The sequence below is a fragment of the Nymphalis io genome, chromosome 7, assembly GCF_905147045.1.
Source record: "Nymphalis io chromosome 7, ilAglIoxx1.1, whole genome shotgun sequence".
Lineage (NCBI taxonomy): Eukaryota > Metazoa > Arthropoda > Insecta > Lepidoptera > Nymphalidae > Nymphalis > Nymphalis io.
The window spans coordinates 97,619-111,201 of record NC_065894.1 but is presented as its reverse complement, the minus strand read 5'-3'; the positions used below and the strand labels follow the sequence as shown (position 1 = coordinate 111,201).

At 35.0% G+C, this 13,583-nt stretch overlaps 2 protein-coding genes across 3 annotated transcripts; one reads left to right on the top strand and one right to left on the bottom strand.

The window, feature by feature from the left end:
• The first annotated feature begins 5,641 nt into the window (after nucleotides 1–5,641).
• LOC126769641 (39S ribosomal protein L14, mitochondrial) lies at nucleotides 5,642–6,759 on the top strand. The gene is made up of 2 exons (XM_050488527.1): nucleotides 5,642–5,879; nucleotides 6,446–6,759. The coding sequence occupies exons 1-2, from the start codon at nucleotides 5,699–5,701 to the stop codon at nucleotides 6,712–6,714; spliced, it is 450 nt and encodes a 149-aa protein (XP_050344484.1). The 5' UTR covers nucleotides 5,642–5,698; the 3' UTR covers nucleotides 6,715–6,759.
• A 557-nt stretch (nucleotides 6,760–7,316) lies between these two features.
• LOC126769634 (calcineurin subunit B type 2) lies at nucleotides 7,317–13,466 on the bottom strand. 2 transcript variants are annotated; one of them, XM_050488516.1, is made up of 6 exons: nucleotides 13,274–13,466; nucleotides 13,027–13,066; nucleotides 12,693–12,728; nucleotides 10,872–11,035; nucleotides 10,502–10,636; nucleotides 7,317–10,291 (listed from the first exon to the last, which is right to left on the bottom strand). In XM_050488516.1, exons 1-6 carry the CDS (start codon nucleotides 13,274–13,276, stop codon nucleotides 10,121–10,123), a joined length of 549 nt encoding a protein of 182 aa, XP_050344473.1. In that variant the 5' UTR covers nucleotides 13,277–13,466; the 3' UTR covers nucleotides 7,317–10,120. The 2 variants fall into 2 exon arrangements, with proteins under 2 accessions (XP_050344473.1, XP_050344474.1); XM_050488517.1 differs by lacking the exon at nucleotides 12,693–12,728 and having other exon boundaries at nucleotides 13,274–13,465.
• Nucleotides 13,467–13,583: the final 117 nt, after the last annotated feature.

Below are 13,583 nucleotides of genomic sequence, written 5' to 3'. Positions count from 1 at the left end.
ACTTGTTATTTTGTATGTACTGATAATATAATTTATTTATTGATATATAATATGTGTATTTTATATTTACATTCATTTATTGGTTTTGTTTTTATTAAATATTATTATTATTTTATTCATACCACCACCTACCTATCATATCCTGTCAGTAATTACTTACACCGTTGGTTGCCTGGAAGAGATCGCTATGTAGCGATAAGGTCGCCATAATTGTACATTTACTTAGACAGTATACATGTTTTGTATTTTTCTCTTTGTGGTGTGGTGTACAATAAAGTATAAAGTAAAGTAAGGTGGAACGTCAAATGAGCAACCTGATGGTAAGTAACCACCACTCATATATTTTGGCAATGTAAGAAATATTAACCACTCCTAAATGTTGGATGATTGCACAACGAATGTGCAACCAATCTTGGGAACTAAGAATTTGAGCATGTAGTTACACTGTCTCACCCTTCAAACCGGGATACCACAATACTTATTCGACCCAACAGAGGTCAGGATAGAAATGCAATTGAAATTACTTAAACAAATATCAAGGTTAAGTAAATAAAATGTTCAAGTATTATGAACAGTACGTCTTCAAATGAACTACACGCAGAAATATATAGAGCATAAGCTTCGGTACAAATAAAAATAACTGTATTTATATTGACTGATTAAAAGACATGAGAACAAAACCAAGATCATAATAAGTTCCGTTTTATAAATGCATCAATTATAACAACAAACGTCTCGTAAACTTGTCACTTGAAAGTTGACAGATCACAAATGATTACAAAGAGCCTATTGTTTGATCCTCAGATGAGCAGAACAGACCGACGGCTTTAGCTTCTGCTAATAAGGTATTATGCCGCGAGTCACTGTCTCATAATGAAACAAATATCGTAAATATTATTAGATTTAGAAGCTTTACTGATACGATTACAACTTAGTCAGATGAGTGAGACGTTGTCCGAGAGTGTACCTAGTCTTCCGCTCGCCACGCATCGGCGGCGCAGCAGCATTTTGCCAACATTTAAATAAATAATTGTTATTCACGTCACAATTCCAGAGTCATTTTCTTCGTTGAAGAAGTATTCATGAGGAACGCTGCGAGCGGTAGCGCAACGCTAAATGGACTTCATTACGCGCAAAAAACGCCTCATTCCGACGCCGAACATCATCGCCGGCTGTGGGCTGCGTGCACGAATTATGCAATTTCATTTCAATTTGCGGTCGCAAAGACTCGCGGAGGGTGGCGAGGTGGTCGCGGGGGGAGCGCCGGTCGGGATGGGGGGAAGGATCCACCTATTAAGGCGGCTGCACACACGACGCAACCACACACTTTTTTTACCACCCCCCGGGTCACGCACAGACGAAACTCCGCCGTAAGTCGACTCCTTAAAAGCGACGACGACGAGAGGGCCGCTGATTAAATTATTTCTCCATTATTTGATTCGCCACCTCTTTCAAAATGGCGACAAACATTTTTACGTGCGAACAGACGGCTTTAGTGAGCAATATACAAACATTCAGCTATAGCCTACGTCACCTCTCCCGTTTTTTGATTACTGTGATTAAGTAACTATAAGTAATTAAAGTGAACCCCTTCGTTCACTTTGAAGATATCCATAACATACCTATTACTATAGTTACTGTGACAACTTTTAATACTATTTTAATTTATGGCGATCCCAGATACATTTATATTAAATATTTAATTACAAAATATATAACACTGATACTTAATAAGAAAATCAGTACTTATTATGTCATTTTCTTTGCAAGATAATAAGGAGTTCGTCTGAAACGACATTTGTTGTTACCGAGGAAGCCGTTTTTAATCGAAAAATGAAAAGTGAACTCTTTAAAATTAATACAGTAACGAAATACCGAAACGCGAATATTTTATAGAGTAAAGATATCTAGGCAAACTTGCCTCCCGTTTACGTTCTGGTTACAATCGTACCCACGCACTGCACCTAACTTATACATCGTATATTTAATTTTAAGTAATTATCTCCATACCATTCCTTACTGTTATCTGATTCAATAATAATTGTTACAAATTAAAAGGGACATTATTTACTATAAAATCAAACCTCAAAGGTACTAGAATATTGAGTTAAATATATTTCATTTAAGTTTTCTTCCAACCGATAGCAAAATAGAAGCGAAAAAAATCTATTTAAATATATATCTATCTAGGCGTACGTAGTAATAGATGTCTAGAAGTATATATTTAAGAAATTACCAATACAATTACCCAATCTTAATATTTATTATTTGGTGTTGAATGGTAACACGAATACAATATTGTAAAATTAATTATTAATCTTATTATATTAGGTATGTTCCAAAACGGTATCATTAATGATGTCATAATAATGCTCTTGTTTTTCCGTGGAGTGAAGACCTGGTGACTTGTAATTCAGACGTTCATATGCCTAACTCAGACGCCAGCTCTTTACACATTCTAGATTGTGAATTTATATCATTAGATACAAATATCAGCTGTTAATTATTTAAGGTATGTTTTTGTGAAGAGAAATAAACACTAACATTAAATTATTCAAGATAATAAATTAGAATTCCTATTCTATATATTTATCACGAGTGAAGAAACGACCAGGACCCAAAGAACCAAAGGACCAAAGAAGTCCCACACGTGTAGTCGTCGCTACATTATATAATAGTTTATATTCAAATGTTTAATGATAAAACAAATGAAATAGACGAGCAGAGAGCGACGCGACTGCTCCCGACGGCGTTTTGTTTCGTACAATCTGTCGAAAGTAATTTAAAACAAAGACGTATGTAATTAATAAAAACAAATAATAGGTTCATAAAACACATTAAATATCATGAAGAGCTAATCGTAGGTAACATCGTTTATACGAAATTGTAGAAATATTTTTGATATTAAGTGTAAAACACATATAATATTTTTATTCTGTCAACTAATGCCTTAATACCTATTTATCTTATTTTAATTTATTTTATTTACTTAAGTCTGTTATTGTATACAAAAAATTATTATTATAATAAAAACAAAACGATCAGTACAAAACAAAAATCGGGCAATAAGAGAAAGAATCGACGTGACGCAGACAGGGAACGCGACACACGATCTAATCTAATCACAAAACCCGCGCTCGATACCCAAAACAGCTCTATTCTCTGCGAATTGTTCAAAGGAGCCATTGTTCGAGAACGAAGTGCGGACAAACAGACGCGTCTTCGGTTCCATTCGAAGATAGCGTGAAATGGATCCGGAAGAGGCCGGCCGGTGTTTGGACAGCGGCACAATAGCCACAATGCGGCGGATGCGAGCATTATGAGCCACAGAAAGCATTAAAAGCTTTGAGGTGTCGTCCCTCAACCCCTAATGACGTAAATCGAGCTCGCACTCTTTTGTTTTGTTTCCGATAAGCGTTCGCGATCCGCTCCTTATTGGGTTACCGCCTTTAATCATTGACGCCGAGCGCTGAAATCGAGAAAGCGCTCTAACGAACGCTCAATCAATAGCACCTCCGCTCAGATCCGTAATCAATACGCCTTTGATTTTATTTGATAAAAAATGAGAACGAAAACTTTAGATTATTATTGGTGACAGCTTGACAAGCTCCAGGGGAAATTGGCGATCGCTAACGAGCCGCGACGGTAATTCGAGGCGACCGATGCGCGATGCGCGTCTGTTGCCGAGATTATATTATTGTTATTATCTACCAAGACCTCTTCCTCTCTGACGGATCGAATTACTCTCATCAATAGCCAAGCGGTCCCATTGTTTACACTCCTTATCTTTGAATAATTATTTATTGTATTATAAAATAGGTTATTAGGTTATAAATACGTTGAGTTAGAATGTTTTCCTTAATATTCATTTGTTCTAAAAATTAAATCCATCCAACCATTCATTTGATAGAATCAGTGATATAGTCATATTTTCGACACGAGAAGTACCTAAAGATAAATTTATAATATTAAGTTTCGTACTCCGCAAAGTCAATAAACCCTTCCTTCTTTGTATTTGTTTCTACATTAATACTCCGCAAGTATTTTTAGCTACGTCAATTAATGATATATAATGATTTATTTTATTTAAAAAAAATTGCATTGAATAATTAGTTCTATCTTGTAATGAATAAATTAGGTAACTACATTTTGATTTTTTTTATATAGATATTCTTTTTGGGTATTTATTTTTATTGTATGAATTTATTAATTTAATACTTTATAACGCTTATTTATTACATACGTACGCTTATACGGTTGTACCCAAATTTGGAACAAACTCATGCATGATCCCCAATTACACATTTGTGCGCTGATCTAAAAGTACCCAAAAAGGGCACAAGTTGATACTACACATGGCCTATGCGAGGCATAAACGAAAAAAACATAACTTTATGATGATCATATATTCATGAAGGTTAATAATACATAGGAGGGTGACACATGTGGTTAAATTTTGGTAGCGTTTGCTATAAAATCGCCCGGATCGCTATAAACATAACATTATAAAGCCTAGTACCTACTGTCTGATTGATCTAAACTCTTTCCTTACATAATGTTCCTGCTTATTTGAAATTTACATAAAAATTGGTAGTGTGTAATTCCACATATGTTGTTTTTTGATGAAAATAAAAATAACCACCGGAGTGAAAATTGATACAACTTCTCATGAAAAAATAAATTTTAAGTAAAATTGTTTAATAAAATTACTTATGAGCGAGTCAGAAAATATTGAAGTGGGATAACTGCGAATTGCTCATTATAGGGGATTACAAAAATGTGTAGGTATTCGATATGTCGTCTATGTGTGCATAAAAATTATACCAGCGACTGCATCCCAGCCAACAGCATCCTAGAAAGATTCTCATTAAGTAGTGTTCGTATTTTCTTTAAGAACATTGTGATTGTGGGCAGACAGGGTTTTGTTTTTATAAATAAACGTTTGTCAAATAACAATTGTCATAGATAGACAGATAGCCATGGTCAAACAGCAATCGATCAATCTTATTATCATTTACATAATTGTTCTAATTCCAACTCCAACTTTGATAAAATTTAGAATTTGATATTTCAATCTCAAATTGAGACGATGACAACAAAGCAAAAAATTGCTAGTATGAGGTTTGATATTCCAAATAAGGTCAAAAAGTAATTTACGCCAGAAAAGCTTCAGAAAAGTTCAGTGGCTTACCTATATCAAACGCAAGTTCGTTCATGCATAGTGGACTGCAGCCAGATCTGGCACGGGTCTGTAGAGTAACTAAAAAAATAAAGCCTAAGTTGCTTCTTTATTAATGATATTTATTGAAGAGTGCGCTCAGAGACTTAAAAGTCTATAATGCTCTATAACTAACTAATACTTATTAAAACTGGATCTAGATTTTTTGTAATAACGTACGGTATAGGTATTATAATATTACAGTGAGCGTTATTTTGAGTCTATTGTAAGAACGACACTTTATAATTGCAGTCAGGTATTTATATTATTTGTCATAAAAAAGGATTTAAATACCTACCTTGTTATTTACTCAATGCTCAATTAAGAGACAAGAAAGAATTTAGAAATAAAATATGAAATGTCGAAAACTATACATTTCTGAACGTAGCGTGCATAACTTGATATTTCCAAATCAAACGTCACTGTCATATATGAAAAATATAACCTTACTTTTAAACGAAGTACTGAACGAACATCAAAATGTTTAGGACTTTGATAAGTAAAATAAGTACAATTCAATCACATGGCTTTCACACGACAACGTGTTTACATGAAGTACAATTACTGACCCGCCTCAGAGTAGTGGATAATTCTGAAATAGGCAAGCGGGCTATGGCAGAAGGCAAACCACCCAAAGTTATTTGTGTCTACAACAAAAAACGTACGTATAACGAAAATATAAGTCTATACATACTACAAAAACTATTCTCAGGAAGGAACTATTGGCAAGAGTAGTTTACAATCAACTACTGTATTTTGTTTACAAGTTCAAATATTTGTTATAAGTAACTGAGACAAAGTACACATTTGTTTTAAATATCATATATATATTAGCATTGTTAATTAAAGAGTATATTTTTATTTCAAAATACTGTGCAAACAGAATTATCAAAGTAATCAGACTAAGATAATGAATGCAAAAGGAATCCTGTCACTTTGTTACCACATCACTATTAAACCACTGGATCGATTAAATCAAATTTTATTCAGATGGAAGCACAAAAAACAGCAAGTGCTTAAAATTATTCTTGAGAAATAAATAAATTATGTTTTGAGATAAAGATAAAGCTTGTTACTTGGTCTATCAATACGTATTAACTTAATAAAGTATAATATTATAGAAATAAAATTTATATTGAAGGACTGTTATGAGCTTATACCAATAGGATTATTATTAGTTTTTTCTATTACCTTGTATTTTAATAATATATCTTTTAATTTTCACAGGTGTGGGCTATATTGGAGATAGAGTAATGGTAGCTATTAAAGGTCAAAAAAAGAAAGGAATTCTAGTAGGTTTAAAACAAACCCAAAAAGTAAAAGTGCCAAAGTTTGATAGCAACAACATTGTCCTAATTGATGACAACGGCACTCCTCTCGGCACTCGTATCCATGTCCCCATTCCTACGATCCTGCGCACTATACTCAAAGAGAGGACCCACGCTAAAGGAGCTGACTACACCAAACTATTAGGTATTGCAACCAGATTTGTGTAGATAGACTTAGTAGTGTAATGATTGAATAAAGTTATTTAGTATTTATTTTTTGTTTACGTTTCATCTGCAAAGAGGCTTAATTACCCATGTTAAATCAAAATTTAAAAAATGATTTAATCATTATACAATTTAGTACTTAAATTGAATAACCAACCAATGAGCCCTATGTATATTGTAGCTTTAATTTTTTACAAACGATTTTTAGCCAGTTTTCTTTATTGTTTGTTCATTATAGTTGTATACTATTCATCTAAATATTGTAGTACTCAACAAATGGAGCCTTTAAAAATAATATAATTTTACTGTAACCACTTTGGAATTGGGAGTTTCAAATATCAAACTGCCTAAAATGTCAAAGGGGCCTTGGATCCCTCAGACCGGGCCTGTAGTACTACAGTGAATTTCCAAAATTTCTTAGAGGAGAGGGATAAACACATTCATACAAATAATACATATTTTTTAGTTAAAAAACTTAATAATTTTCAAAAGTATTTTATTATTATTCAAACAATATTGAAACTCGTCTAAATAAAACTTCTTCCATAGACAATTAAGAATTAATATAAAATTTTAAAAGAGGAGGAATATAAAAAAGTCATAAGGAAATTTGAAAATTTATTAAAACTTATAATCAGTTCCAATCGAGAACAGACTTATTAGGACACGCTACCTACTGATGGAGATGAGCAGACGACACAACATCAACTACAGTATAACATGTTCATATCCTAAGGACGCAGTGTAGTGCACAGAGTGCAGTACCGGGAACGACGACATCGAGGAAACGTTTCCAACACACTAGAAAATGACTTCATTTCTGTTAACAACCACTAACCGAAATACACGATGGCATAATTTAAAAAATAAAAATACTTTATATTGCTTTCAAAACTGTAGCGACACATTATTTTCCCATTACATATTTTTCACATAAACTTCAATGTAACCACGGCTCACCTTTACAACTTATTATAGTAATTATGTTTTATTACATAACTCGCTGACAGCCATTGTGTCGTTGGTTTCTTTTTAAAGCGACAATTATAATAATGGTCACAAAGCAATAGAAACATAAAAACTACTCGTGTCGAGTGCGTAATGTCGCCGTTTCCCGAGATAAGGCTTTAACATTATAGCTATAATTTTTATTCTATATTTTTGAATTGCAAACATAATTGAAACGTTCCTAAAAAGTTAAAATAATCCAGCCTCATGGTCTACCGATTAAAGACAAAAGTGGTCAAAATATCAGATCAAAATGTTTGTACTTCTCGGCTGATTTAGAAATTATATTTCTGAACATGCCGTAATAATTGAACGCAATTCGTTTCGGAGCAGACTAAGTAGGTACATACGCGTTAATATTACATATATTATATAATTCACAACAAATGTGACTAGATGTTTAAGATTCACGTGCGCTCGCTACATTATATCGTGAGGTGCCGCCGACCACAGCTCTGATTAGATCGCATCCAACGAGAGACGAATATGCATGAGTTTTGCTATTACAGTGAATTTCCAAAATTTCTTAGAGGAGAGGGATAAACACATTCATACAATACCATTGGCTCATTGGATGCAACCTCCCTTAAGTATTCTATAATATAACACACAACTAGCGGAGACAATCCATAATTTAATTATATCCATTAACATTCCCATGATCGGTAGAAGAAAATATTTTAAAATTGTATTTATGACCTATCGTTTATGATACGAAAATTGAATATAGTATATTTATTAGGAGATAAATTCCTGCTATGAGTTTTACCGATCAGTAAACACGACCCGCGCGGGAATAAAGATAATATACAATTTAAGGAAATTATGATATTATATTAATTTGTATACAACAAACAATTATTCCTCTAGAGTCGAGCTATTTATACACACAAACTTTTTAAATGTTAATATAACAAAAAATACACAATGCTTGTTAGAACTCCCTAACCGACACTTCATCGTTAGTGTTATCTTATTACTCATGTGAGTTTCATACTGGGCTAGTTTCCATGGTGATATGTGATAAATAATATATTTGTATACAGTAATCATATCATATCGGTAACACGAGGTATGGCACTGGGGGCTGACGGGAGCTGAGGAGGGAGGGGGGGTTAGGACGGATACGGAAACAGACGGAGGGACCGACTCGGCCACTACGTAAACCGTACGCTTTGGTCCTTTGCGTTGCATACACACAAAGGATTGTTTAGTTATTTCCTCATTCCGCAGGTGTCGGCGGGAGGCAAGTTTCGTAGTGGACGCCCCGCTCGCGGAGCTGTCGCCCAATATATATAATGTATTGATATAATAGCGCCTGGAGACGCTCGAGTTTCTCAACACAGTATAAATAACAGCTAATATTACAGTTTACTCTTAATTTATTTTTATTAAATTCGGACAAAGTTAAAAGATAATTTAATTGTACCTATCGTAATATTGTTTTTAATAAGCAGAGATGTTATGTGTTTTACATTTAACTTAATTTTGTTATAAATATCGACATTTTTCGAAGGTCGACGTATAGTTTATTTAAATATATTTTACTAATCTTAAATGTATTAAGTAAAAAGTTCTGCGCATAAAGATGAGCACTAACCTCGCAATTGAAAGAGCATTTGATGGGACAGGAGCGACTGGTGTGCGTTAACGAAATATCGGGCATTCCAAGTTGCGGAACAGCACCCTCCCGGCCGAGGCTAGGCTAGAGCCTACACACACCGACTGCATTGAAACCGATACCTAACGTAACATAAAATACTAAATAACAATACGAATTAATATTACTGCAACAAAATAATAAAAAAAAATCCATTTATTTGACTACAATAAAAGTTTCTCTAACGATGTATATCTATAATATAAAGTAAATATATGTATGTCTTATATTTAATTAGTAATGTATGATGATATATTATGATAGATTTGAGGCGCCTCGGTCGCCCCTAGTCGCTCCGGTAACTGTACAATATCACACGAGACGGACGACTCGGTTTAATAAATAAGTTATTTGGAAAACAAGTATGACTTGAATAAAATACATTTTCGCAAACAAGAAAACTATTCCGACGAGACGAGAGAAAATCGAATCGAAGTCACTCGATTTATTACGCACAGCGACGACAACCGCGTTCACAAACACAAGTTCACTTACAGTACATCGACTTAGGGGCAACAGACGCACAATTTGAATAGTGTTCTAGCTAGAGCGAAGAGGAGCCGACGACGAATGAGAAAGAGTGGCGTCTCCCTCCAGGGGATCTCGAGAACACGACGTGTCTCGTACGACACGCAACGACCGATGGGATACGAGCGATAGACGACGACCCTGAAATTTCAATGGAAGTACAATATCGTGGCAAGAAACTTCTCGAGAAACAGTGGAGACGGCGAGGGTCGCCTACACGTCGACGACCATTTTCTTGTGTATGTCCGTGTTGCCCACCACGTTGCAGAACTCCTCGAAGGAGATCTTGCCGTCCTCGTCTTTGTCGGCGAAGAGGATCGTTTTGTCCACGATTTGCTGGAGCTGAGTGTCCTTCAGGTTGTTGCCTACCATCATTTTAAGAACCTGAAATTATTTAATGGTTGAAGATCATTATAAAATGAAGTCGTTGCGAAGTTGTGGTCTGTTATTATTTACTAAGCTTTAGTTTAGGTTTGAAACTAAGAAAGTAAAGTTTATTTTTTGAATAGAACTAACGAAATGATCGAAAATAGTACTAAATTTAACAGCCAAAACTCTGCAAATGGCAGAGGGCAATTCAAAGCTTTATGTTACCTGAAAGAGTTCGCCGTTAGAGATGAAGCCATCGTTGTCCATGTCGTAGATTCGGAACGCGAATCGCAGCTTCGACAGCTTGTCACCCTTCACACTGAACTGCGACACTCCCTGAATGAACTCCTTGAAGTCCACCTTGAAGAGTTTCAATACTATTTTACAAATATAATTTTTACCATAACTTACTATTATTATTCAGATTTTAATATTATATTCAAAAGTAATGTTTTGTACCGAAAACACAATAAGTTCACATCACATTTTGACAATCCGGCACACGAACACGACGGACGTTAGTCACTGAATAACGGAAATGAGGAATCCATACTCACCGAGCCGTCAAAGGTGTCAACGAATAGGTGAACGTTACCTCGCCATTGCCGTCGGCGTCGAAGATGTCTATGACGCGCTGCACGAGCGGGTTCTGCTGCAGCTCCGGGAGCGACATGAACTCGTCGATGGACAGCGCGCCCGAGTTGTCGAGGTCGAGCTTCCGGAAGCGCTTGCCCAGCCGCCGGATCTCGTCCGCGTCGACTGCGTCGCGTACAAACATCATGCCGCGGACGCGCTCGCCGGCGCGACCCGACCGGACCCGGCCCGGCCCGGCCGGACCGCCCGCGGCGAGTGCAAGCGTACAGTGTAAGTGGCTTGGATACTACAATCTGCTATTTACAATATTGACCGCTATCTAGTGTTGTGGGTACTCGATATTTAATGAGTGAGTGGACCTATTTTAAATCGGTTGATGTTCATTTTCAATATTATTTGTTCGGGTTCGTCTCTTAACACTTCAAGGTCGAACCAGTGTTCGTTATTATTGTGTTCGCGATAACTGCGACTGAATTCGTATTGTTTTATGTGCGCGGAAGTCATGTATGCAAACTGCATACTGATTATCTCACAACCGGCACACAGCTATTTGTTATACTCAGTATGTATAACATAATGATGACAAATCGAGATAATATTTACTTTAAGTATTGAATTTAAACCAATGACTAAATTCCGTACAATATTAAGCAATAGAAGACTTCTATTTTTGTGTGTATTACGTCTATTATAGATACCATCAACCCGACTGTATTTCGATTAGTGTCGTTCTGTCGTGAGCGATCTATGAACGCCCACGTTGTATGTTAGTACCTGCTATTCTATTATTAACATACAAAGCCATTCTAAACGTTCCCGTGCTCGAAGCATTGCGCATCTGTTCCTGCCGAAACGGTACGAAAGCGATACCTGGCGGACAAACATGTCGCCTCGGTCTACACCAGCCACCAAAAATATAAAGCAATGAGAGAAGTCAGATACGAAAGTCCACAAAGAAGCTCATTTTAAATCACATTTTGAATATAAGAAGCACAAAGTAACAGAAATAATTTAACATAAAAAAATAGAAAAAGACACGGGGGATATTTTAGGATTCTCAAACCTAAGCTGGAAGTTTATCTCGACGGCGATTTGACCAAATATACGATAGACTAATTAACTTGTCGCCATTTATTTATTTAACATAAGAAAACTCACTTGTGACCCAATATTTGACATCTCCCATCACATACATTCCTCACGTCTGCACATGTATAAAACAATCTAACCATCACAAACATTCACAATATATTCTAAGAACTCTGTACTCTAGAGGCACTGGTGATGCGGATGCATTAGCCCAAACTTTAAAATAATCTATGTACATCCAGAACAATTTTTAATTTCGATTTTGAGCATAGAGAAGAGCATAAATATATAAAAATTACAACAAAATCATAGTACACCTAGAACAACTAGAATGAACAAACAGATAAGCTTTCATCTAAGAACTATGGCGTCCAGCTGCTTATGCACACATAGATAACATTTAACAAATAATGATAGCAAGCAAAATGTTTATGTTGTTAAACAACTGGCAATAGCCAGAATTACCATTAAATTGAATTCGATGCCAATACTAAACTTTAAGTTAGTTTACAAATCACCATTTAAATGCTTACACATGACACAACATTCACATATAGAATATGGTTTTCCTACACCATTCAAAAATATTAATATGCTGATTTTTTATATAATATTTAAATTAAATTTATGTAAATTAAGATTAATTAAGAAAAAATTGTTCTGGATATTAGGGGTGTACGTGCGGTGTGTCAACATGGAGATGAACATCAGCGAGTGACACTACGACACTCACAGTTCTCCACCTTAAAATCAATGCAGTTAACACGTGCTGAAACAAACCTCATGTTATGCTTCTTACGCACACCCTACTCCCACTCAAAATGTATCCACTACTCGTCTCCTCTTGCAACGGGAAGCTAACAATATGTTAAGTACTGGGGAAAACTTAATTTTATGCTAGTCATTACAATAGGGAGTTGTTACTCAAAGGATAAGATTGTTTTATCTCAAATAAGATTAGGTATTGGTAACGGAAAATAGTATGCAATGAAACACTGGTTATAATAAGGCAAGTAAAATAATCACAGAAAGGTGAAGGATTTTGCAAAACCAAAATGCATACTCACAGTTAGAACAGAGCTCCATAGGAATTGAATTTTCGTTGCCCTGTAAAAATAAAATTCATATTTTTACAGTTAATTAAAATTTACTTTAATATAGCCAAACATTAAGTGATCTAATAATTAATGAATGACACGAATTTTAAATATTCAAATTATTTCTAAATTCCTAAAATCACCGGTTTACACCCAGAAACACCAGTTCGAGCAACCAATGATGAAGTCGAAATTCAAATACCGTTGTGATTCTTACCATGGTGTTGTTTTTATATTACGTTCGGTTAAGAATGTAGCACTCTTGATATTTTGTAACAATTTTTAAATTGGGTTGATCCTATCACTTTTTAATGAAAAACGACTTGTCTGCAGAACACACCATCGATGATCGATCTAAATAAAGTCGACAGATTAAATAAATAATTTAAAAACATAGATAATAAACGGCAACAAGTGAAAATTTTATCTGATTAAAAGTATTCGGTGGAATTAATAAGTATATCTAATAAAGTTATAATAACTTTTTGATAGCTACGATTCGATTATCGAGTAAAAATTTAGAAGGT

Bases quoted from the DNA above. Each gene is read 5' to 3' on its own strand.
- LOC126769641 (XM_050488527.1), top strand. From the start codon at position 5,699: ATGTTTAGGACTTTGATAAGTAAAATAAGTACAATTCAATCACATGGC. The intron at 5,880-6,445 runs GTACGTATAACG...TAATTTTCACAG, and splicing joins TTGTGTCTACAACAAAAAAC to GTGTGGGCTATATTGGAGAT.
- LOC126769634 (XM_050488516.1), bottom strand. The intron at 10,637-10,871 runs GTAACGTTCACC...AAACTCTTCAAG, and splicing joins ACGCCGACGGCAATGGCGAG to GTGGACTTCAAGGAGTTCAT. The intron at 10,292-10,501 runs GTAACATAAAGC...AAATAATTTCAG, and splicing joins CTAACGGCGAACTCTTTCAG to GTTCTTAAAATGATGGTAGG.